Source organism: Hypanus sabinus, chromosome 4, assembly GCF_030144855.1.
Source record: "Hypanus sabinus isolate sHypSab1 chromosome 4, sHypSab1.hap1, whole genome shotgun sequence".
NCBI classification, from domain to species: Eukaryota; Metazoa; Chordata; class Chondrichthyes; order Myliobatiformes; family Dasyatidae; genus Hypanus; species Hypanus sabinus.
Window position 1 is genome coordinate 110,522,423 of NC_082709.1, and position 23,128 is coordinate 110,545,550.

Here is a 23,128-nt window from a genome sequence, read left to right on the forward strand (position 1 = left end):
ACGTCGACTGTTGACTCCTTTCCATAGACGCTGCCTGACCTGCCGAGTTCCTCCGGCATTTTGTGTCTGATGCAAATTCCGAGCCGGACTGGATCTTCCAGGTCTCTTGACGCATTGCATCTCGGCAGACATCTCATCCGTCAGAGTTCCCAGCTCCCGATCTCTTCCTCCGCCCTTCCCTTATACCGGGAAAATCGTGTTTTCCTCGTAGTGTCGTACAGATTGCGCCTTTGAAGAGGCGGAAGACGCGTTTGAACTGCAACGCACCCAGTTGCTGGTAGGTTGTCAAACAAGGAACTATCTAATAAGAAGCACTGATGTACCTTATCGAGAACTAAATCTTACCGAGAAACTTTACTGGTACGAAGCGCAACACGCTGTTCGCGTTCCAACACAGGAGCAGATTAATTTACAGGTAATTTGGTTTTCATTATTGCACTATGTCGATGAAGCGTCCAGGCAGAAAAACCCACATAATTAGAGTCTTGCTGCTCTTCGTTCCTGTTGCGACTCGTTAACCTCGTCGTTTTTCTTTTTGTTATGAATTATATTGCGTGTCAGCGATTCAAGAATTGAAGTTTATATGGTCGTGCGAGTTCCCTGCAAAGAACCCAAGTTTTGTGTTTAGTTCAGTGTGAAGACTTTGCTGGGTTTGCGATTTTTTCCCCCTGAACTTAAGGGGTGAAACTGAAGGCAAAGCGGCATGCAAAGGTTTGGGCACCCCTGGTCAAAGTTTCTGTTACTGTGAATACCCAAACGAGTAAAAGCTAACCCGATTTCCAAAAGGCATAAAGTTAAAGTTGATACATTTCTTTAATATTTTAAGCAAGATTACTTTTTTTTATTTCCATCTTTTACAGTTTCAAAATAACAAACAAGGAAAAGGGCCCGAAGCAAGAGTTTGGGCACCCTGCATGGAGTAACACCCTGATGCACCGTCAATAACTCTCGGAGACCGGAGGCAAAAGGTAGGCAAAAGGTAGGCTTTTAGTAGCTGCAAATGTGACCACCACATCCTGGAGACTGAGGGAGGAGCAGTGCCTCCAATCGCCTTTATACAGGGGTCTGTGGGAGGAGCCACAGGAGCAGTCAGCAGAGGGGCATGTCCAGACAGGTATACACATTCACCCTCCCCCCCCCCCCCCCCCCGCCCCGCCCCCTTTGGCAAGTATCACAGCTTGTAAACACTTTCTGCAGCCAGCTAAGAGTCTTTAAATCCTTGTTTGGGGGATTTTCACCCATTTTTCCTAGCAAAAGGCTGATAGTTCTGTGAGATTCTTGGGCAGTCTTGCCTGCACTGCTCTTTTGAGGTCTATCCACAGATTTTCAATGATGTTTAGGTCGGGGGACTGTGAGGGTCATTCCAGACCTCAACTTGACCTCCACCATTCCTGTTAACTGCCATTTCTTAATTACGTTACAAACTGAGGAAACTGCTACCTGAGAACACTTTGCTATCTTCTTATAACCTTCCCCTGCTTTTTGGGCATCATTTATTTTAATTTTCAGAGTGCTAGGCAGCTGCTTAGAGGAGCCCATGGCTGCTGATTGTTGGGACAAGGTTTGAGGAGTGAGGGTATTTAGAAAGCTTTGAAATTTGCATCACTGGCCTTTCCTAATGATGACTGTGAACAAACCAAAACCCTAGCAAGCTAATTACGGTCTGAGTCCTTGGTAAAAGTTATGAGAGCTCAAATCTCTTGGGGTACCCAAAGTTTTGCATGGTGCTCCTTTCCTTTTTTCACCCTAAAATTGTGCAAAACAAAAATAATGCACTAATCTTGCTTAAAATGTTGAAAAGAATGTTTCATCTTTAACTTTATGACTTTTGGAGATCAGATCATCTTCTACTCATTTAACTATTCACAGTAACAGAAATTTTGACCATGGGTGCCCAAACTTTTGCATGCCACTGTAATATGATGTGGAAATGTGGATTAGTCTAAAGCGTTTGATCTTTTAGTTAAATGGGGGAGGGGGAGGATGTTAACAAATGACAACCCATTCTTCTCCTCAGGCAAAACACACAAATTGCTGGAGGAACTCAGCAGATCAGGCAGCATCCATGGAAATGAATAAACAGTCGACATTTGGTTCTTGGCTTGAAGCATCACCTGTTCATTCATTTCCATGAATTGTATGACTGTGGTATAAAGGAAGTGTGAGGCTGCCAGTTGAAACAAGTTCCTTGTGGAAGTCTGTTGCAGGGTTTTCACTAAGAGTCACAGTAGGAACAGAGTAACCTAGCAGTGGCAAAAGGTTTATTCTGTACTTGTATAAATTATTTATTGAATATAAGAAGTTACCAATTTCTTATTTGTGAATTATACATAAAGTGGACACCATTATATGCTGGAGTGGTACTATTTCATTTTCAGTCCTTTCTAATTGATATTTTAAAATTAATCAATCATGTTAGAAAGAAGGCTTCTCCTTAGTTCTGACTTTTAGAGAGATCAGACTTGGAACAAAGCTCAGGTCAGGTCAGTTTGGAATGGGTGTACGTAAATGTACAAAATGTAATACATATTTGTAAGTGGTGGGCACAATTTACCACTTGTGGTTACAATGTAATGGTGATATTGGACATAGACTTACTGGGAAGGAGCTACAAAGTTCCTTGCTGCAGAAGGAATAGACAGTGAAGTTGAGGATGATATGTTCTTCATTGTTGGCACTTTCAGCCAGTACAAGGTTCCCTTCTAACTTGACAATTTTAAAATAGTTTCTCACCTCCCAGCAATTTTGGGAGAAGGGAGTGGCAGTGAGTGTCAGGAATGTTCAAAGTGACTACCAATTGTTGTATTGTGCTGTTGATTGAATGATGAGAAATACAGGGTCTGGAACCTCAGATTTGCTCACACAAATTAAGGAATCATAATGTGTGTATATAAAATATGTGTATTTAATGGATGCCTCCTGAAGTGGTGAAAGCTAAATTCTTCTGTAAGCTTAGTATCCAGAATGGGCTTGGAGCACCTCTCCATTCTACCATTTCAATGTCTATTTAGTCTTTCAACCAAACTTTTATACATCAAGTTGTATTTGTAATTGACACCATAATTTGAGTAAATGTAATTAAGCTTAAACACGCACCTCAGATCAGTTATCATTTAATGCTGTGATGGTTATTTTTCTTCAATCAAAAAATATTTTGTTATTGTAAATATAACAGACTAGTATCATCAGTATCATACCTCAGTGATGAGTCCAGCAAGCAAGACCAATGGTGCAGTTAATTCCAACCATTTATGGTGGGGAATGTAGAAAGCAGTATGTATTTTTAGTCTCCTACTTGAAAACTGTTAGTACTGGTACCAGTGGAATGCCATGTCTGAGATCTAAAATGAATATAATTAATATAGATTTTCTTTTTAAAAATTAAGCCTGCTTAAATAATACTAAGCATTTATTAATAATGTTTTCTGAGGTTGATAATTTTTCAAAAAAATTATGGTAAATATTTTAGTTGCTTTGTAATAGTTTTTAAAATTGTTTCTAAATGTGAGAAGTGAGTGTGCAAACTTGAAGGCTTATCAGATCAATGAGTCTGGTGCTTTTTAGCGCCAGAGCTTTTCTTAGAATTCAGCTGTGGGATGAGAGGAAAACGTACATGACATTTTATGGTTAAGTGCTGATAGTCATAATTTAAAAAAAAACAACTGGGGTCTTTGGCTTCAGCTGAGGAAATAAACGAGTCTAAGAGGCCCAATCCTCACTTTTATGACTGCAGTCTTTTCATTAAGATATAGGAGAAAAAATAGCCCATCTGCTTCTCCTTTTCATCATTGCTGATCCATTTTCCCTCTCAGCCCCAATCTCTTGCCTTCATTCCCTGACTAATGAAGAATCTATCAACCTCTCCTTTAAATATACCGAATGACTTGTCCTCCACAGCTGAATGTGGCAACGAATTCCATAGATTCTCCAGCCTCTGTCTAAAGAAATCCCTCCTCATCTCTGTTCTAAAAGGGCATCCTTTTAGTTTGAGGTGACGTCCTCTGGTCCTGAACTCCTCCCACCACAAGAACCATCATTTTCACATCCACTCTATCAAGGCCTTTCACCATCTAATAGGTTTCAATATGGTCACTCCTCATTCTTCTAAATTCCAGTGAGTACAGGCCCAGAGCCAACAGAAGCTCTTCAATCCAAGAATCATTTTTGTGAATCTCCTTTGAATTCTCTCCAATGTCAGCACATCATTTCTTAGATATGGTTGACTAGACTAAAGCTGTCTGAGTGTTGAGACATGGACCCAAAGGTCTCCTTGATCCTCTGCACTGCCAAGATTCTTACCATTAATATTATATTGTCTTCAAATATGACCTACCAAAATGAACCACTTCACACTTACCTGGTTTGAAGTCCATCTTCCACTTCTCAGCCCAGTTATGCATCCTATCGATGTCCTGCTGTAATCTCTGTCAACCCTCCAGACTATCTATAACACCCCCAACTTTTGTGTCATCAGCAAACTTACTAATCCATCCTTCCACTTCTTCAACCAGGTCATTTATAAAAATCACAAGAGGGGTCCCAGAACCGATCTCTGCGGAACACCACTAGTCACTGACCAATGGTGTTCCGCAGGGTACAAACCACCTACAACCACCCTTTGCTTTCTGTGGGCAAGTCAGTCTGGATCCACAAAACAAGGTAATCTTGGATCCCATGCCCTCTCACATTTCACCTTTCATTTTAACCCATGACCTTTAGTTCTAGTCTCACACAACTTAGTGGAAAAAGCCTGCTTGCATTTATCCTACCTACACCCCTTATAATTTTGTATACCTATATCAATTATCACCTCATTCTCCTACACTCTAGGGAATAAAAGTCTAACTTATTCAAGCTTCCCCTATTACTCAGGTCCTCAAGTTCTGGCATCATCCTTGCTTCTTTCCTGTAGGTAGGTGACCAAAACTGCACACAAGACTCCATATTAGGCCTCACAGATGTCTTATACAATTTCAACATAACACCCGAGCTCCTGCAATAAATAAACAAGAGAAAATCTGCAGATGCTGGAAATCCAAGTAACACACACAAAATGCTGGAGGAACTCAGAGTCCCTGCTCAAAGTACTCTTTTCCATAGATGCTGCCTGGCCTGCTGAGTTCCTCCAGCATTTTGTGTGTCTTGCAATCAATACTTTGATTTATGAAGGCCAATATGCCAAAAGCTGTCTTTATGACCCTATCTACCTGTGACATCATGTTCAAGAAGATCCACTCTTTTGCAGCTCCTCCATTTTCTGGACATCCACCCTTATCGCATCCTCCCACTTCCATAACAGGGCTAGGCGTCCTGTTTCATTAACTCCAAAGCAAAATAACAAGGGAGCCTGAAAGATGTAAATCCTAGCTTCAATTTTACTTTAATGAGGCGCGTGCTTAGACAAGGTGCCGTGATGACATATGCCATTCATGTACTTTTATATGTAACGCATGATGAATTATTTAAACAAAAAATGCTTAATCAAATAATACATTTACAATATTACTCCAATACTACTGAATTATTAAATATACAATAGGATTCCCAATCCTTTCCTATCACCATATGCATCCAGCACATCATTCTCTGTAACCTCTGCCATCTCAATAGAATCCCACCACTAAGCACACTGTTTCCTTCACCCGCCTCCACTTTCCATTCATCCACTCGTCCCTTCCGGTCAACAAGGCACTGAGATGTAATGTTTGTTGAGGTTATGGCTCAGTCCTACTTGTAATTTTTTAATTCATAGGGATGGTTTTGGAGACAGTGCAGGGAGGTTGAGGTAAGGTTAATGTTTAGCCATTGTAATGGGTGAGTGTTAGAGATCAGGGACAGTTAATGAAGAATCAGGGGCAGGAGCCAGTAGCGTAGTCCAGATTGGAGTGCTCTGTGGTCCAAGGCCAGTGATCCCTGTGGACCAACTATGGGTCGGTAGGTGCTGTGGATGACCAAAGTCAAGGACCATAGTCAGTAGGCCCCATGGACAAGGGCTAGTGACCACCCCCTCTAGGTCAGCCGACTTGCCAAATACAGTGGTCCCCAATAGCTGCTACTTAATATCCCATAATTTGCCCTCCTGCAATTTAATACTTTCCTGGGAGGTTCATGCTTATCCTTATTCGTTGCCATCTTAAAATCTAAGGGGCTACATGTTCCCCCAATGCAAGGTCAGTCACTTGGCTGGGTTTGTTTCCCAATACAAGACAAAGTAAATTTATTATCAAAGTATATATACATTACTGTATATTGCCTTGAGATTCATTTTCTTGCAGATATTTACAGGAAAATAAATACAATAAAACTTATGAAAAATTATACATCAATAAAGATTGATGAACAACAATGTGGAAAAAGAAGACAAACTGTGCAAATAAAAAATAAATAATATTGAGAATATTAGTTGTAGTAGAGTACTTGAAAGTGAGTCTGTAGGTTGTACAATCAGTTCAGAGTTGAGATTAGTGAAGCTATCCATGTTGGTTTAGAGCTCGATGGTTGTAGGTTAATAACTGTTCCTGAACCTGGTGGTATGGCCTGGATGATAGATGCTGCTTTCTTGTGGCAATGCTCCATGTATATGCGCTCATTGATGAGGAGGGCTTTGCCTGTGAAGGTACTGACCATTTTCTGCAGGCACTTCCATTCTTGACATTGATGTTTTCATATCAGGCTACGATGTAACCAGTTACGATGCTCTTCATGGTGCATCAGTAGAAGTTCACCAAAGTTTAAGTGATGTACCCAATCTACGCAAACTTCTAAGAAAGAAGATGTGCTGTCATGCCGCCTTTGTGATGGCACATGTGTGAAGGACCCAGGACAGATCCTCTGATGTGATAACACCAAGGAACTTTCAGTTACTGACTCTCTTAATGAGGACTGGCTCATGAACCTCCTCTTCTTCCTCCTGTAGTCAATAATCAGCTCTTTGGTTTTACTGTTGTTGAGTGAGAGGTTGTTGTTGTGGCACCATTCGACCAAGTTTTCAATCTCTCTCCTGTATGCCAATCTGTCACCACTCTTGATACAGCCAATAACAGTGGTGTTGTCAGAAAACTTAAATATGGCACTGGAGCTGTCCTTAGCCACGCTATCATAGGTATAAAGTGAGTAGAGCAGGGCGCTAAGCACCCAGCCTTGTACTGCGTCTGTGTTGATGGTGATTGTGAAGGAGATGCTATTGCCAATCTGTACTGACTAGAGTCTACAAGTGAGGAAATCGAGGATCCAGTTGTGCAGGGAGGTACCGAGGCCAAGGTCTTGGAGCTTAGTGGTTAGTTTCAAGGGAATGATAATGTTGGATGCTGAGCTGTAGTCAGCGAAGAGCATCCTGATGAATGCATCTTCATTGTCTAGATGTTCCAGGGTTAAGTGAAGAGCCAGTAAAATGGTGTCTGTGTTGACCATTTGTAATGGTAGGCAAATTGGAGCAGATTAAGTTCACACCTCAGGCAGGAGTTGATATGCTTTGTGACAACCTCTCAAAGCACTTCATCACAGTTCAGGTAAGTGCTACTCGATGACAGCCATTGAAGCCAGTTACCACACCCTTCTTGGGCACCAGTATGATTGAAGCATTTTTAAAGCAGGTAGGTACCTCAATGACTCGCTTCAGAAGTCTGAAGGTGTTTGCAAATACTCCAGCCATTGATTAGCTTAAGTCTTCAGTACTCAGCCAGGTATCCCTTCTGGGCCAGATGCTTTCTGTGGGTTTACCCTTCTGAATGGTGTTGTAGTCCAGAAGGTGTAGTGTTACTCCTTCTCTTGTTGGGCATTTAAGAATGTACTTTTTTAAGAAACTGAGGAAGTGAGGGTGGGGGTGGGGGGGGGAGAGAGAGAGAATCGAAACTCTTTCACATCGACTCCTCTATCTCTAGCAGAGATAGCACCAACTCCATCTGTGACAACCCGGCTCAAACACAAATACGTCATGCCCTAGCACACCAGCTCAACCCCCCAACCAGCCTTGGGGGGTCTCCCCTTGCCTCCTCACTGTTTGATGTGATAGTTCACCACAATCTGCATCATGAAAGATGTTACAAGTAATGTACTTTAGTCAATACTCTTGCTTTAGTATTTACTGGTAAGCTGTTCCACATCTTCGGTAGCACTATCTTATACCAGAAACCTTTATTTCTTCTGAACATTGAAAAACTAGACATTAACTGCTGGTACAAGAACATTACCCTTTCATGAAGAACCAAAAGAAAAGTTAGACCTGTGTTCTTTGGGGTTTAGAAGAATGACAGGAATTAGAAAATTGCTTCTTCTTGAAACGTAGCATATTGTAGGTGGGGAGAATGGGGTATATATTGCGATGTTTACCCTGCTAGAAGAATCTTCACTGAGTAGACATAGTTACAAGATAACGGGATGATTATTTAAATCTAAGATCTGTAGGATTTCATAATCAGGTTTATTATCACTGACATGCACTCAGTGGCCACTTTATTAGGTACACCTTTACACCTGCTTGTTAATGCAACTATCTAATCAGCCAATCATGTGGTAGCAATTTGATGCATAAATGTATTGTTACGTACTCGTGACATGACAGTGGTACCCTTGTCACGTGACTGGGGTTGAAGTTATACTGGACTTGAGGTAATGGTCTTGTGATGGTGGAGTGATGTCATTTTCCCGCCAGTAGAGATCATGTGACTTGTTTTTTTTTACAGGTTATAAAAGGAAGACCCCATCCTGTGAGGAGGGGCAGTTCGTGGCTGGATTTGCCATGTTGACTTCATGCCACTGCGTGATTTAATGTGATGACGCAGTTTAGTTGAAGGATTAAGTTTTTATTTAATGCCTAAAGTTTAAAAGGTCATTGCCAGCAGTTTCTTTATAATACTGCTAGTTGGGAAATCAGTGGAGAGTGAAGGTCAGAGTTCAGGAGTTAAAGATCAAGGAGAATCAAATTACGATGGTGAAACAGGTTCGACCTTATTTAATCCTTATTCGGAAGAAATTCTCGTGTTAATCTCTGCGAGATAGCAGAAGATTGAGGACAGTGTGATAAAGGAAAGGTCAGTGCCTTTAAGCGGTTTCGTAAATTCTTCGTGGGAAAAGTTCGACGTCGGGGACTGAAGCAAAGCGACGTGAAAGAGAATTTAAATCGTCTTAAAAAGTCTCTCCCTTAAATTGACTGTGAGCATTTCGAACTTTTGGCAATACTACTTTAAAGAACTGTTTTTGCAACATCACTTTAAGAACTGTTTGAGCTGCATCGCTTTAAGAACTGTTTAAGCTGCCGCACAGCAGCTGATTTCCGGTTACGTTAGTGTTTGTTTACTTATGGGGGGTTTGTTTTCAGTGTTTAATAAACGTGTTGTTTGTTATAAAAACCCTTGCCGAACTCATATATTTATTGTTGCCTGAATACATAACAGTATGCAGATGTGGTCAAGAGGTCCAGATAAAACATCAGAATGGGGAAAAATGAGATCTAAGTGACTTTGACCATGGAATGATTGTCGGTTCCAAACAAGGTGATTTGAATATCTCAGAAACTGCTGATTTCTTAGGGTTTTCATGCACAACAGTCTCTAGAGTTTACAGAGAATGGTGCTTAAAACAAAAAGCATTCAGTGAGTGGCAGTTCTGTGAGGGAAAACACCTTGTTAATGTGGAGATTGGCCAGATTGGTTCAAGCTGACAGGCAGGCGACTAACTCAAATAACCACTCATTACTACAGGCAGCATCTACAGAAAAGAGTACAGTTGACATTTCAGGCCATGACCCTTCAGTAGGACTGTTGAAGGGTCTCGGTCTGAAATGTCAGAAGTACTTTATTCCATGGATGCTGCCTGGCCTGCTGAGTTCCTCCGGCATTTTGTGTGTGTTGCTCGGATTTCCAGCATCTGCAGATTTTCCCTCGTTTCTGGTTGGACAAATTGTGTTACATTTGTGGCAGGGCTTATAGACACCAGACCAATGCAGGTTTAAAGGTGAAACTTGCAGAAAATGCAACAAAATACGACACGTACAAAGAGCATGTCAGGCAGGCACAAATAAATGAGCTGTACAGGGAAGAGAAAATGGTAAGATGTCAAATGGCAGTTTCAAAAAGAGAGCTAAACTGCATGCTATTGATGAAAATCTGATAATGATGAGAGTAACACAGAACCAGATAGCCTTGAGATTTATATTGTGAAAACTAACAATAGACAAGCAATATAGCTTCTACCAGAAATGAACAGCAAATTAATTAAAATGGAATTGTTTACTGATTCCGCTGTTTCAGTCATTCCACAAAATAAGTTTGACATTTCAAAGATGCTGAACTGAAGCCTGCAGATATCCCACTCAGAACTTATACTGAGGAAAAGATAACTCCTGTGGGAATGACATTCATAACCAAACAAGCCACGTTGTACTATCGACCTGTGGCTCTGACATCAATTGCTATGAAGTGCTTCGAGCGATTGGTTATGGCACACATCAACCATAACCTACCGGTCAACCTCAACGCTTTGCAATTCACCTACTGGAGCAACAAGTCAACAGCAGATGCCATCTCTCTGGCACTACATTTCTCCTTAGAACATCTGGAGAATAAAGACGCATATGTAAGGCTCCTTTTCATCGACTACAGCTCTGCCTTTAATACCGTCATTCCAAATAAACTGATTCCTAAGCTCCGGAACCTGGGTCTTAGCACTCAGATCTGCAGCTGGATCTTCAACTTCCTCACAGACAGGACCCAGGCTGTAAAAATAGGGGACAAGCTCTCCTCTACAATCACTCTGAGCACCGGTGCCCCACAAGACTGTGTACTCAGCCCCCTGCTGTACTCACTGTACACCCATGATTGTGTAGCCAAGCTTCCATCGAACTCAATATATATAAGTTTGCTGATGACACCACAATTGTAGGCCACATCTTGGGTAATGATGGGTCTGTGTACAGAGAGGAAATTAAGAACTTGGTGGCATGGTGCGAAGACAATAACCTATCCCTCAATGTCAGCAAGACAAAGGAATTGGTTGTTGACTTCAGAAGGAGTAGCAGACCGCACAGCCCCATCTACATCAGTGATGCGCAGCTGGAACAGGTCAAAAGCTTTAAGTTCCTCAGGGTGAATATCACAAATGACCTGACTTGGTCTAACCAAGCAGAGTCCACTGTCAAGAAGGCCCAACAGCGCCTTTACTTCCTGAGAAAGCTTAAGAAATTTGGCCTGTCCCCTAAAACCCTCACTAATTTTTATAGATGCACCGTAGAAAGCATTCTTGAAAGCATTATAATGGGTAGAAATATTCAATAGCTCTGGCGCAAAGGGAATTTGAGATCCTCGTCCTGGATTCCCGGATGGTTAAACTGCAGGTTGAATCGGTGCTGAGAAAGGCAAATAGAATGAGCAGATTCATATGAACTTCCGGTGTTGCTTCCATAACGTTTCTTAGTGCGTAGAAAGAAACATTACTCGCACTGATTCTGTACACACAAGCCCCCTCCGTCCTGTCCGTCCGTCCAGGCTATTGAACATAGCCCAGCACATCACACAAACCAATCTTCCATCCTTGGACTCACTTTACACCACACGCTGTCGGAGCAGTGCTGCCAGGATAATCAAGGATAAGTCCCACCCAGCCAACACACATTTTGTCCCATTTCCCTCCGGGAGAAGGTTCATATGGCCAGATTTGGGAACAGCTTCTTTCCAACTGTGATAAGACTGCTGAACGGATCCTGACCCGGATCTGGGCCGTACCTTCCAAATATCCGGACCTGACTTGCACTACCTTACTTTCACTTTTCTATTTTCTAATTATGATTTATAAATTTTTATTATATTTACTTTTATTTGTACTTAAGGGAGCATGAAGCACAGAAACAAATATCACTGTGATGATTGTACGCTCTAGTATCAATGGTTTGGTGACAATAAAGTAAAGTAAAGTATAAAGTATGTGGTTTAAAATCATGAGGACTGACATTTTGGCTGTGTGATTGACAGAAACAACTACAATTTGATTGGAGATCCATCCACCATTTGCAATCAATTCACATGAGAGTGAATTGAGAAAGGTAGTGTATGATGCCACAACTGTCTCCATGAACTGTCATCCAACAGAGCATCATGCCAGCCTCTGTGCCCCTGCCTGGTTGAACAGCGTATTGGACCAAGGAAAGACCATGCTGCTCAGGGGAAACCTGAAAGCAAGGAAAGCAGTGGTTTGACAACAACAGCTTTCGTAGTCAGCATATCTGAGAAAGCTACTGGTATGTTAATCAGGCAGTTACTTGTGATATGTGGCTTGGTTTTAAGCTGGAAGAGAGTTCAAGTAGCTTCAGGAACATTGCAAACATTTGGTTTACGCAAGTATAAAGAGCCAGAATGTGCTTAGTGTGCATTAAGGTTGTTGCATGAACTTTAAGTGGGAGACAAAACTTGTAAAGGTAGATGCAAAGACCAAAGTTCAGTTAGATGAACGGAAGGCCAAAAAGAGAGGAGTCAAAGGCTTCGTCGGATGATGTCGTGGTCGAGGAAACCAAATGGACAATAGACAAAGGGAGCAATAGAAGGATTAATAAGATAATACTCCAGCGAAATAAATGCACCATCCCAAGGTCAAGATGCACAAACTAGAAGAAGAAAAAGGGAGAAGAAAGATGTCCAGAACTGTCAGAACCACCTCCTGCAGTCTCAGAGTCAACTTCCACAACCATCACAGAGAAGCCCCCAGAATCTGAGAATGTTTTCACAGCCACATGTCTTACCTGTCAAGGAGAGTGGTCCCCCTTGTCAGGAAAGACAGTATCCCACAAGAGAAAGAAATCCTCCACAAAGATTAAATCTTAAGCCCTGAATACGACAATATAAAATGTACTATGCTATGAATGTCTGTATATAGTAGTTGTATTATATAATATACTGTGTATAAAGTTGAGATGCATTCTCTATTGAGTTGGAGTTTATAGCTAAGCAGGGAGGAGTGTTGCATATTTAATATTTCAATAATATTTGAGTAATCTTGAGTGTGTAGATATATATTGATTAGCGTTCCTGCTCATTTAAATAATTCATTACGGGTTGTGTATGATACATGAATTGTATACATCACCACACTACCATTTGATACTGTGGTGAACTACGTGTGCCTGTCTGGACACACCCCCCACCGCTGACTGCTCCTGTGGCTCCTCCCACATACCCCAGTATAAAGGCGATTGGAGGCACAGACCCTTCCTCAGTCTCCAGGATGTTGTGTGGTGGTCACTTGCTGCTTGTGCTTTCTTCCAGCCAATAAAAGCCTACCTTAACCCATGACTCAGAGTTATTGATGGTGCATCAGATACATGGGTGCATTGATTAAACTAAACTGCACCCGTATTCTCAGACTCCCCGCATCCTCTGTTGAATTAGTTTACTGTTTCAAAGTTACAAACCATAGCAGGTACTCTGGATAGAGGCAGTTTAGGTGCATTTGTCACTTCTACCAAGGCTATCTTGGAATTTGCATCAGCGGCAAATAGAATGCAGTAAACTTTGGTTTTTACCTGGTTTTGGTTCTCTCCCTGCCTGCCGTACAAGTCTGGCATCTACGCTTTTTGCCAGTTGGACAATTCAGTGCGTGGTAGATCATTAGAGCAATTTAACCTTGTTGATGGCCATTGAAGTTAATCACTAGGAACATAAAGACGCTGCCCTCACTGCTTCTTCCCGATAGTGCTGAGCATGAAGAATAATAATGAAATACTTGAGGGCTGATTTTGGGAATGAACAGCAGAGTTTCCTTGTTTAACCTGCTTCTATGAGACCTCACTGGGGCTTGAATTAGTGCTGAAGTCTCGTGGGCCGTTCCCCTTGATTGCAAGTTGCCTTGCTGTCGCCTCCTGACACACCCAGGGAAGATCATGGAAAGGTCAGGTATACCGGTTGAAATTTAAAGCTCTGTAATGTCCAATTGCTTGACTAGTTTGTTGGGTGATGGTAGTGAAGAGTAATTTAGACCCAACATAAACAGGATGTTGCAAAATTGACTGGCTTCAAAGCAACTATTCACGTCCAAAGCTATTGTTGAGGATAATGCATTGAGATTTTTTTGTTACTTTATCTTAATGTAGCTATTTCGAATGTTGTTTACAAGGTCATTTTGAAGGGTTCTGAAGTCCAATCAGTGCCAGAGTTAAGGACTCATCGCTGTATCATTGTCAAGGCATTTGGATAAATGTTACCATTCCCTATTCTAAACTAGTGTAAACATTATAAATCATATTTATAAAATTCAAGATTATTATGTAAAATGCAATCCTTAGCTGTGACTAAAATTAATGTTCTTTCCACAGATCACCTCCATCTCTAAGTCACAAATTTCTTCAGAGAAGAGGATGATTAACATTACAAGCCCTGAAAATGATGTTTCTTTCTGTGAAAACATCAGTGACTTCAAATTTTCTACCTACCCTCCAGTGTACCTGGTCACATTTATTCTTGGGTTTATTGAAAACAGCTTCTGTTTATATGTATTCCTAAAGTTATACAAGACGAAGACTGAATTCAGCATTGTCATGGTGAACCTGGCAATTGCGGACCTATTCTTCGTTTGCACGTTGCCTTGGCGTGTTTATTATTACTGGAAAGGCGGCATTTGGAATTTTCCACATTCGCTCTGCAGATTCATGTTTTATGCACTCTACCTCAATATGTACTGCAGCATCTACTTTCTGACCCTAATGAGCATCTTGCGTTATTTTGCAATTGTGCATCCACTTAAATTTTTAAAGTATAGAACAATTAAAAATGTCCTAATTTTGTGCATATTGATATGGGTATTTGTGGGTGTAGTAGCTAGTCCTTTACTAATAGAAGACAATTATATTGCAAAGAATAATAGAACAATATGCCTTGACCCTAAATATAAAATTAGTAGTAAAATATACAAGATGAATTTAATTTCACTGCCAGTAGGTTGTGTTATTCCCTTCCTTATTATCACTATTTGTTACATTTTTGTTCTTAAAACTTTATTAACTTCAAAGGCAGAGCATGCCAAGCAAAAATGTTCCCGCAGAAAAGCTATAGTAATGATTATTATTGTTATGGTTATATTTCTGACCAATTTCCTGCCCTACCACATTTTGCGGACTGTCCATCTCGCCATGAATTACCATGGCAGTAATAGCACAACCCAAGTTAATTGTTTCATTCAGCGTTCTGTGGTGATCACCCTGTGTGGTGTAGCAGTCAATACCTGTTTGGACCCTCTTTTATATTACTTTGGAGCAGAATCCTTCAGGGATAAGCTGAGAAGCAAGAAGACTATGGTGAACAATCAGTTATGATTTATCTCCTACAATTCATTGTAAGACTAACAGTATGTGGAATTTCTCCTTGCTTCTCGGTCAAGGATCAATCATATTGGTTTTAGCTCCTGTCTTTAAACAACTTATTTTGACATACAATCTTGGCAGTTTTCATCAAAAAGCAGGAACTTATCCTTGAGCTTAACTCCGGACAACTGTTAGAAACATAGAAAACCTATAGCACAATACAGGCCCTTCGGCCCTCAAAGTTGTGCCGAAATTGTCCCTACCTTAGAAATTACTAGGCTTACCTATAGCCCTCTATTTTTCTCTAAGCTCCATGTACCTATCCAAAAGTCTCTTAAGAGACCCTATCGTATCCGCCTCCACCACCATTGCCAGCAGCCCATTCCTCACACTCACCACTCCCTGAGTAAAAAACTTACCCCTGACATCTCCCCTGTACCTACTCCCCAGCACCTTAAACCTGTGTCCTCTCGTGCTAGCCATTTCAGCCCTGGGAAAGAGCCTCTGACTATCCACATGATCAATGCCTCTTATCATCTTCTACACCTCTATAAGGTCACCTCTCATCCGCCGTCGCTCCAAGGAGAAAAGGCCGAGTTCACTTAAACTGTTTTCATAAGGCATGCTCCCCAATCCAGGCAACATCCTTGTAAATCTCCTCTGCACCCTTTCTGTGGCTTCCATATTCTTCTTGTAGTGAGGTGACCAGAACTGAGCACAGTACTCCAAGTGGGGTCCTATATAGCTGCAACATTATCTCTTGACTCCTAAATTCAATTCCACGATTAATGAAGGCCAATACACTGCATGCCTTCTTAACCACAGAGTCAACCTGCGCAGCTGCTTTGAGTGTACTATGGACTTGGACCCCCAAGATCCCTCTGATCCTCCACACTGCCAAGAGTCTTACCATTAATACTATATTCTGCCATCATATTTGACCTACCAAAATGAACCACTTCACACTTACCTGGGTTTGAACTCCATCTGCCACTTCTCAGCCCAGTTTTGCATCCTATCAATGTCCCACTGTAACCTCTGACAGCCCTCCACACTATCCACAACACCTCCAACTTTTGTGTCATCAGCAAATTTACCAACCCATCCCTTCACTTCCTCATCCAGGTCATTCATAAAAATCACAAAGAGTAAGGGTCCCAGAATAGATCCCTGAGGCACACCACTGGTCACTGGCCTCCATGCAGAATATGAACCCTCTACAACCATTCTTTGCCTTCTGTGGGCAAGCTAGTTCTGGATCCACAAAGCAATGTCCCCTTGGATCCCATTTCTCCTTACTTTCTGAATAAGCCTTGCAATGTGTACCTTATCAAATGCCTTGCTGAAATCCATATACACTACAGCTACTGCTCTACCTTCATCAATGTGTTTAGTCACATCCTCAAAAAATTCAATCAGACTCATAAGACATGACCTGCCCTTGACAAAACCATGCTGACTACTCCTAATCATATTATACTTCTCCAAATGTTCATAAGTCCTGCCTCTCAGTATCTTCTCCATCAACTTACCAACCACTGAAGTAAGACTTACTGGTCTATAATTTCCTGGGCTATCTCTACTCCCTTTCTTGAATAAAGGAACAACATCCGCAACCCTCCAATCCTCCAGAACCTCTCACGTCCCCATTGATGATTCAAAGATCATTGCCACAGAGGCTCAGCAATCTCCGCCCTTGCCTCCCACAGTAGCCTGGGGTACATCTCATCCGGTCCCAATGACTTATCCAGCATGTTGATTTCCAAAAGCTCCAGCACATCCTCCTTCTTAATATCTTCATGCTCAAGCTTTTCAGTCTGCTGCAAGTCAGCACTACAATCACCAAGATCCTTTTCCATAGTGAATACTGAAGTAAAGTATTCATTACCTTTGTCATTTCCTCCAGTTCCATACACATTTTTCCACTGTCACACTTGATAGATCCTATTCTTTCACATCTTATACTCTTGCTCTTCAAGTACTTGTAGAATGCCTTGGGGTTTTCCTTAATCCTGCCCGCCTGGCCTTCTCATGGCCCCTTCTGGCTCTCCTAATTTCCTTTTTAAGCTCCTTCCTGTTAGCCTTATAATCTTATAGATCTCTAACATTATCTAGCTCTCTGAACCTTTTGTAAGCTTTTCTTTTCTTCTTGACTAGGTCTATTACAGCCTTTGTACACCACGGTTCCTGTACCCTCCCATAACTTCCCTGTCTCATTGGAACGTACCTATACAGAACCCCACACAAATATCCCCTGAACATTTGCTAGATTTCTTCTGTACTTTTCCCTGATAACTTCTGTTCCCAATTTAAGCTTCCAAGTTCCTGCCTGATAGCCTGATAATTCCCCTTACTCCAATTGAACACTTTTCTAACTTGTCTGTTCCTATCTCTCTCCAATGCTATTATAAAGGAGATAGAATTATGATCACTATCCCCAAAGTGCTCTCCCACTGAGAGATCTGACACCTGACCAGGTTCATTTCCCAATACCAAATCAAGTACAGCCTCTCCTCTTGTAGGCTTATCTACATATTGTGTCAAGAAACCTTCCTGAACACACCGAACAAACTCCATCCCATCTAAACCCCTTGCTCTAGGGAGATGCCAATCAATATTTGGGAAATTAAAATCTCCTATCTTGACAACTCTGTTATTATTACACCTTCCCAGGATCTGTTTCCATATCTGCTCCTCAATATCCCTGTTACTATTGAGTGGCCTATAAAAAACACCCAGTAAAGTTATTGACCCCCTTCCTGTTCCTAACCTCCACCCACAGAGACTCCGTAGACAATCCCTCCATGGCGTCCACCTTTTCTGCAGCTGTGACAGTATCTCTTAGCAATGGTTACCTAAGTTCTTTCTAGCTTTTGAAAATCAAAATTCACATAGCATTTATGTGATAACCCTTGTTGAGTAAGCTGTTTTATGCATTTTCCTTCACAACAAAACTGACCAGAAACACCTGAGAAGCAAGATCCCACCAAGAATGAACCAAAGGAAATTAGCATGATTTTTCAAAATAACCAGAGAACGTGGTGAAACTAAAAGGTAATGAATCCCAAAGACCTGATGATCTACAACCAAGGGTTTTAACGCATTGGGTATAGAGACAGTGAATTCGCTGTATCCAAAGTTACACATATTCTAGAATTTTTCTTGTTTATTGGAAGGCAGCAAATAAGTGGGATTGCCTAATGTTGATGCTCAAGTGACATGGGTATTCATAAATCACTGAAAGTGATTAGGGAGGCAAATGGTATCATTATTATGCAAGGATTTGAACACATTCGTAATTGAAAAGTTCATGTCTCATCGCTGTTAAAATTCTCTGTCCTAAAGGGCTGTGGAGGCTCAGTTATTGAGTTAATTAGAAACAGAATTTGATAGATATATGAATATCAAACGAATCTGGAGATAGGGCAAGAAAATGATGCAGACGTAGATTAATCATGATCTTTGTGATTAGCAGAACAGAATCAAATGGCCAAATGGCCTAATTCTGCACTATTTCAATTGTTACTAAATCTTTCTTTGGAATCTTCTAGCCTTTTGATAGCTGAGCTCTTTGAATTTGCCCAGTTTTAATTGCGCCACTGCTTTCGGCCGTGTCTCATTTGCCAGAATTATAATTTCCAGAATTTCTTCATAAAACCTTTCTGCTTCTCTAAAACTTACTTCTTCGACAACTGTTAGTAAAACATGACACATCTGGTTCAGTTTGTGATGTTACCTTGAAAGGTTATAATTGTTAAAACAATTGTATAAATACAAGATGTTGCCACAGTTATTGGCCATAATGCAATATTTGGATACATGCAATTCTAACATTAAATTATATCTTATTACTTCTTAAGACCTAGCTGTCTATTTCTGAAACTGCAGTTACTTGTTTTATTTCTAATCAGTTCTTCAGGCCATTGCTTACCAAAACCCACATTACTGAGAAGTCTAATTACTTACCAGGAGAGCTAGAGTACATCTACAGTAGGTAGTTATGTATTTAGTGTTTGAGTTATATTGTAAGCATTTTGTTGATTAGGCATTCTTGTTCATTCAAATAGTTCATATGTAAAGTAAAGTGAATTGCATACATCATGCACTACTACATGATATGTGTGCACTTCATTTAAAATAAACTCTAAGTTAGACTCGCATCTCTTGGGCTCCTGTCTTTTTCTTCAAATTAATTTTATGTTTTAGAGTTACAAAACTTAACAGTGGTGATGAGAAAGTTTTAAGTGAATCCAAGGCAACTACCTACCTGTTGAAACACAGTGAGATGATCAAGTTTCTTTAAAACAAAGGAAGAATTCACAAGTTCATAATGGGTGAGTACTGAGTGATAATAATCATTTTAAAAGCAAAGCAGAATTGGCTGGCTACATCAGAAGGAGTAAACACAAAGTACACTGTAGATGCTGTGGTCAAATCAACACGTACAAACAAGCTGGAGGAACTCAGCAGGTCGGGCAGCATCCGTTGAAATAAGCAGTCAATGTTTCGGGCCGAGACCCTTTGTCAGGACTTCAGTCAATGGATGCTGCCCGACCTGCTGAGTTCCTCCAGCTTGCTTGTTTGATCAGAAGTAGTAATGTGTTTGATTGCACAAACAATAACTGGATTTTGTGTACTGAACAGATTGAGCAATATTTTTAACCATTGTTCATATGTGGAATCAAAGAAAGGGGAATCCATTGCAGTGTATGTGACTTTCTGAAAAGCTCCAGGTTCGGGGGACGAAAATGCCATTTTAGTGTGGACGGAGGGTAAAAACGAAGAGAAAAAGCTTCGATTACGGATTTATCCGGTGTAGTGTGGACGTAGCCTAAACTGAAGAGATTGTCTGAGCATTGTCAGTTCAGTAATGGTCTTAATGATGCGCTAAGAGATCATTAGTTTACAGAATCCTACAAGAAAGCATTCAAAAATGGCTCTCAAATGAAGCACAACTTACATTTAAAAGAACAGTTGAAATAGCTGTATCAATAGAAACAGGAGAAATGCATTTGAGTTGCTGTCAGGAATGAAAGTGAGTGTGAACTCTGTTCGAACAGAAACCTGCCTAGCCAAACAAATTATGTTACTGTTTATGCTCACATACGCCAGACCAATGCAGGGTTAAAAGTGAAGCTTGTAGAAAATGAAACAAATAGGACACATACAAATGGCATATTGGACAGATAAAAATAAATGGACTGCATAGGGAAGAAAAAAAGATTTAAAAAGAATCAAGTTGCAATTTCAAAAAGAGCACTAATCTGCATGCTGTTGTTGAGAAATCTGATAATGATGAGATTGGTAGAGGATTGGGTAGCCTTGAGATTTAAAATGTGAAAACTAAAAATAGACAAACAATATGGCTTACACCAAAGTGAAGACAAATTAAATAGAACTGGTACCAGCTAGGTTGTTTCAGTCATTCCACAAAATTAGTTTAAATGATATTTCAAAGAAACTGCAGATATCCAATGACAAACTTGTATGTGAGAGAAGATAACTCCTATGGAAATGACATTTTGCAATAATGAAATGAAACATACAATACTCCACATGGGACTTGCATGTGGTGAACAGCAGGCCCATTGTGGGTGTGAGACAACTACAACTTGATTGGAGTTCCATCCAGCACTTGCATGCCACTCTCCCTGTAACAGTCAATGGAGAGTGAATTAAGAAAGGTACTGGATGATGTCAAACATTTCTTAATGCTGAATACAATGAACTATTGCCCAACAGAGGACAAACAGGTGTTGGTGCCAACTTATGTGTCTGATTGCAAAGCATATTAGACCAAGGTAGGATCACGCTGCTCAGGGGAAGTGTGAAAGTGACAAAACCAGTGGTTCAACTATGACAATTTTTGTAGGTGACATACCAGTGTAACGCACTGTAAAGTTTCACTGCTAATGTAATGGCCACTCTGTAATGTTCCACTGCTAAGGTAATGGTTGCTCTGTAGCCGCAATGTTTGGGGGTTATGACTAGAGAGAACGGGGCCTTTGGAATGTATGTCAGCCAATGAGCGGGATGTTCTTCTTTGTGGGTCTGGGAGCAGGGATTTCACAGTCTTTTGTCGGCAAGAGTTGAAGAGGGAATACATGTGTGTAGAGAGCTGGCAGACTGCCGGATGGAGTGGACTTGGAGCAAGGGTCCAACAGTCAGCAATGCTTGGAGGAGGCCTATGGTGGACGAATGGGTTTATCAGTGAGCTCCAGTGTGTACATTTGACTTTTTCCTTAAAATGGGCCCTTTTTCTTTTTATTTTCTTTACTAACCCTATACTCAGATTAAGATTTATAAAGTTCAATCATTTAATTGCATATTGTGTACTGTCTGATATTTGCCATTTGGATTTGTAATTGGGCAACATATCATGCAGCATCCACACAAACGAGATTTCTCAGTTTGGCTGGGCCAGAGGCTGTCTTCCCCTAGACAAGCGCAGGCAGGCCGAACCTGAGGATTACATCAGAAAGCCTCTATGTATTAATCAGGCAGTTACTTTGTGAAATGTGGTTTGGTTTTAAGCTGTGAAACCCTGGTTTCCTTGGGTTGTGTACGTCTAAGGAATGCACACTGTGGTCCTGCCAGATCTGTGAGGATGGGACTGCTCTCCCATGCAAAACCCCAGTTAGTGTGGATACTGTGTGATTTGTTACCCTGTTACAACTCAGTGCTAAGAAATAACAGACAGCACACTGCATATGATTAAAAGAATTGTATTTATGAATGTTAACTAAAGGGTTATTAAAGATAAAGGCAAGAAGATTCCATTATAATTAAACAGTCAAATATGCATGTTGGAGCTCAGCTCTTCCAAAAGTCATATCCACCAATCCTCAGTAGACCCCTGCAACTTGCTCCATAAAATTATGGCCCCCTACTGAGTCGACTCCTACAATTGGTTCTCTCCAGCGTCTTCTCCCTTTATCTCCTGCCGACCCAAGACCCCAGCTCACACCGGTGTCGGCACACAAAGAAACCCCCCCCCCCCCGGTTGAATGGCTCACATTCCAAAGCATCCGTTATCTCTAACCATAACCCAAACACTGCTTCCATGGAAAGACCATTATGTTAGCAGTGAAACCTTTACCAGGGTGTTACAGCTGGAAGAGAGTTCAGGAAGCTTTAGGACAGTTACAAGCTTTCAGCTTTTGTGAATACAAAGAACCAGCATCTACTCTGTGTGCATTCAGGTTATTACATGAACTTCAAGTAGGAGAAAAAACATTGCTTGTAAAAGTAGATGCAAAGATCAAAGCACAGCTGGATGAATGGATGGCCAAAAAGAAAGGAGTCAATGGAGATACGAAAACAGAGGCTTCATCAGATGGATGAGGAAACCAAATGGACAATTCAGATCATAAAGGGAGCAATAAGAAGGATTAACAAGAGAATACGCCTGTGAACACAACACACCTTCCCAAGATCAAGATGCACAAACTTGAAGAAGAAAAAGGAAGGAGAAGGAAGGTGTCCAGAGCTGTCAGTCTCAGTCAACTCCTACAACGACCATGGAGGAGACCCCTGAACCTGCCGCAAATCTCACCTTGTTATGAAAGTGACCTCTCTGTTAAGGAAGATATTATCCCACAAGAGGAAGAAAATCCTCCACAATAATTAAACCTTGAGGCCTGAGGGGGTGTTCCTAATGTTTCAATAGCGTTTGAGTAATATTGTAAATATGTTGTTGATTAGGCATTCTTGTTTGTTTAAATAATTCATTATGGGATGGATGTAAAAATAAGTGTATCGATATGTTATGATGCTATCATGTGATACACATGCGCCCCACTTAAAGTAAACACAAAATTAGACTTGCATCTCTTGTGCTCCTGTCTT

At 41.0% G+C, this 23,128-nt stretch overlaps 1 protein-coding gene across 1 annotated transcript; it reads left to right on the forward strand.

Annotated features, from left to right (window-relative positions):
* The first annotated feature begins 278 nt into the window (after positions 1 to 278).
* On the forward strand, positions 279 to 19,433 carry LOC132393088 (cysteinyl leukotriene receptor 2-like). Its single transcript, XM_059967869.1, has 3 exons — positions 279 to 415; positions 861 to 968; positions 14,297 to 19,433. Exon 3 carries the CDS (start codon positions 14,339 to 14,341, stop codon positions 15,290 to 15,292), a length of 954 nt encoding a protein of 317 aa, XP_059823852.1. The 5' UTR covers positions 279 to 415; positions 861 to 968; positions 14,297 to 14,338; the 3' UTR covers positions 15,293 to 19,433.
* Positions 19,434 to 23,128: the final 3,695 nt, after the last annotated feature.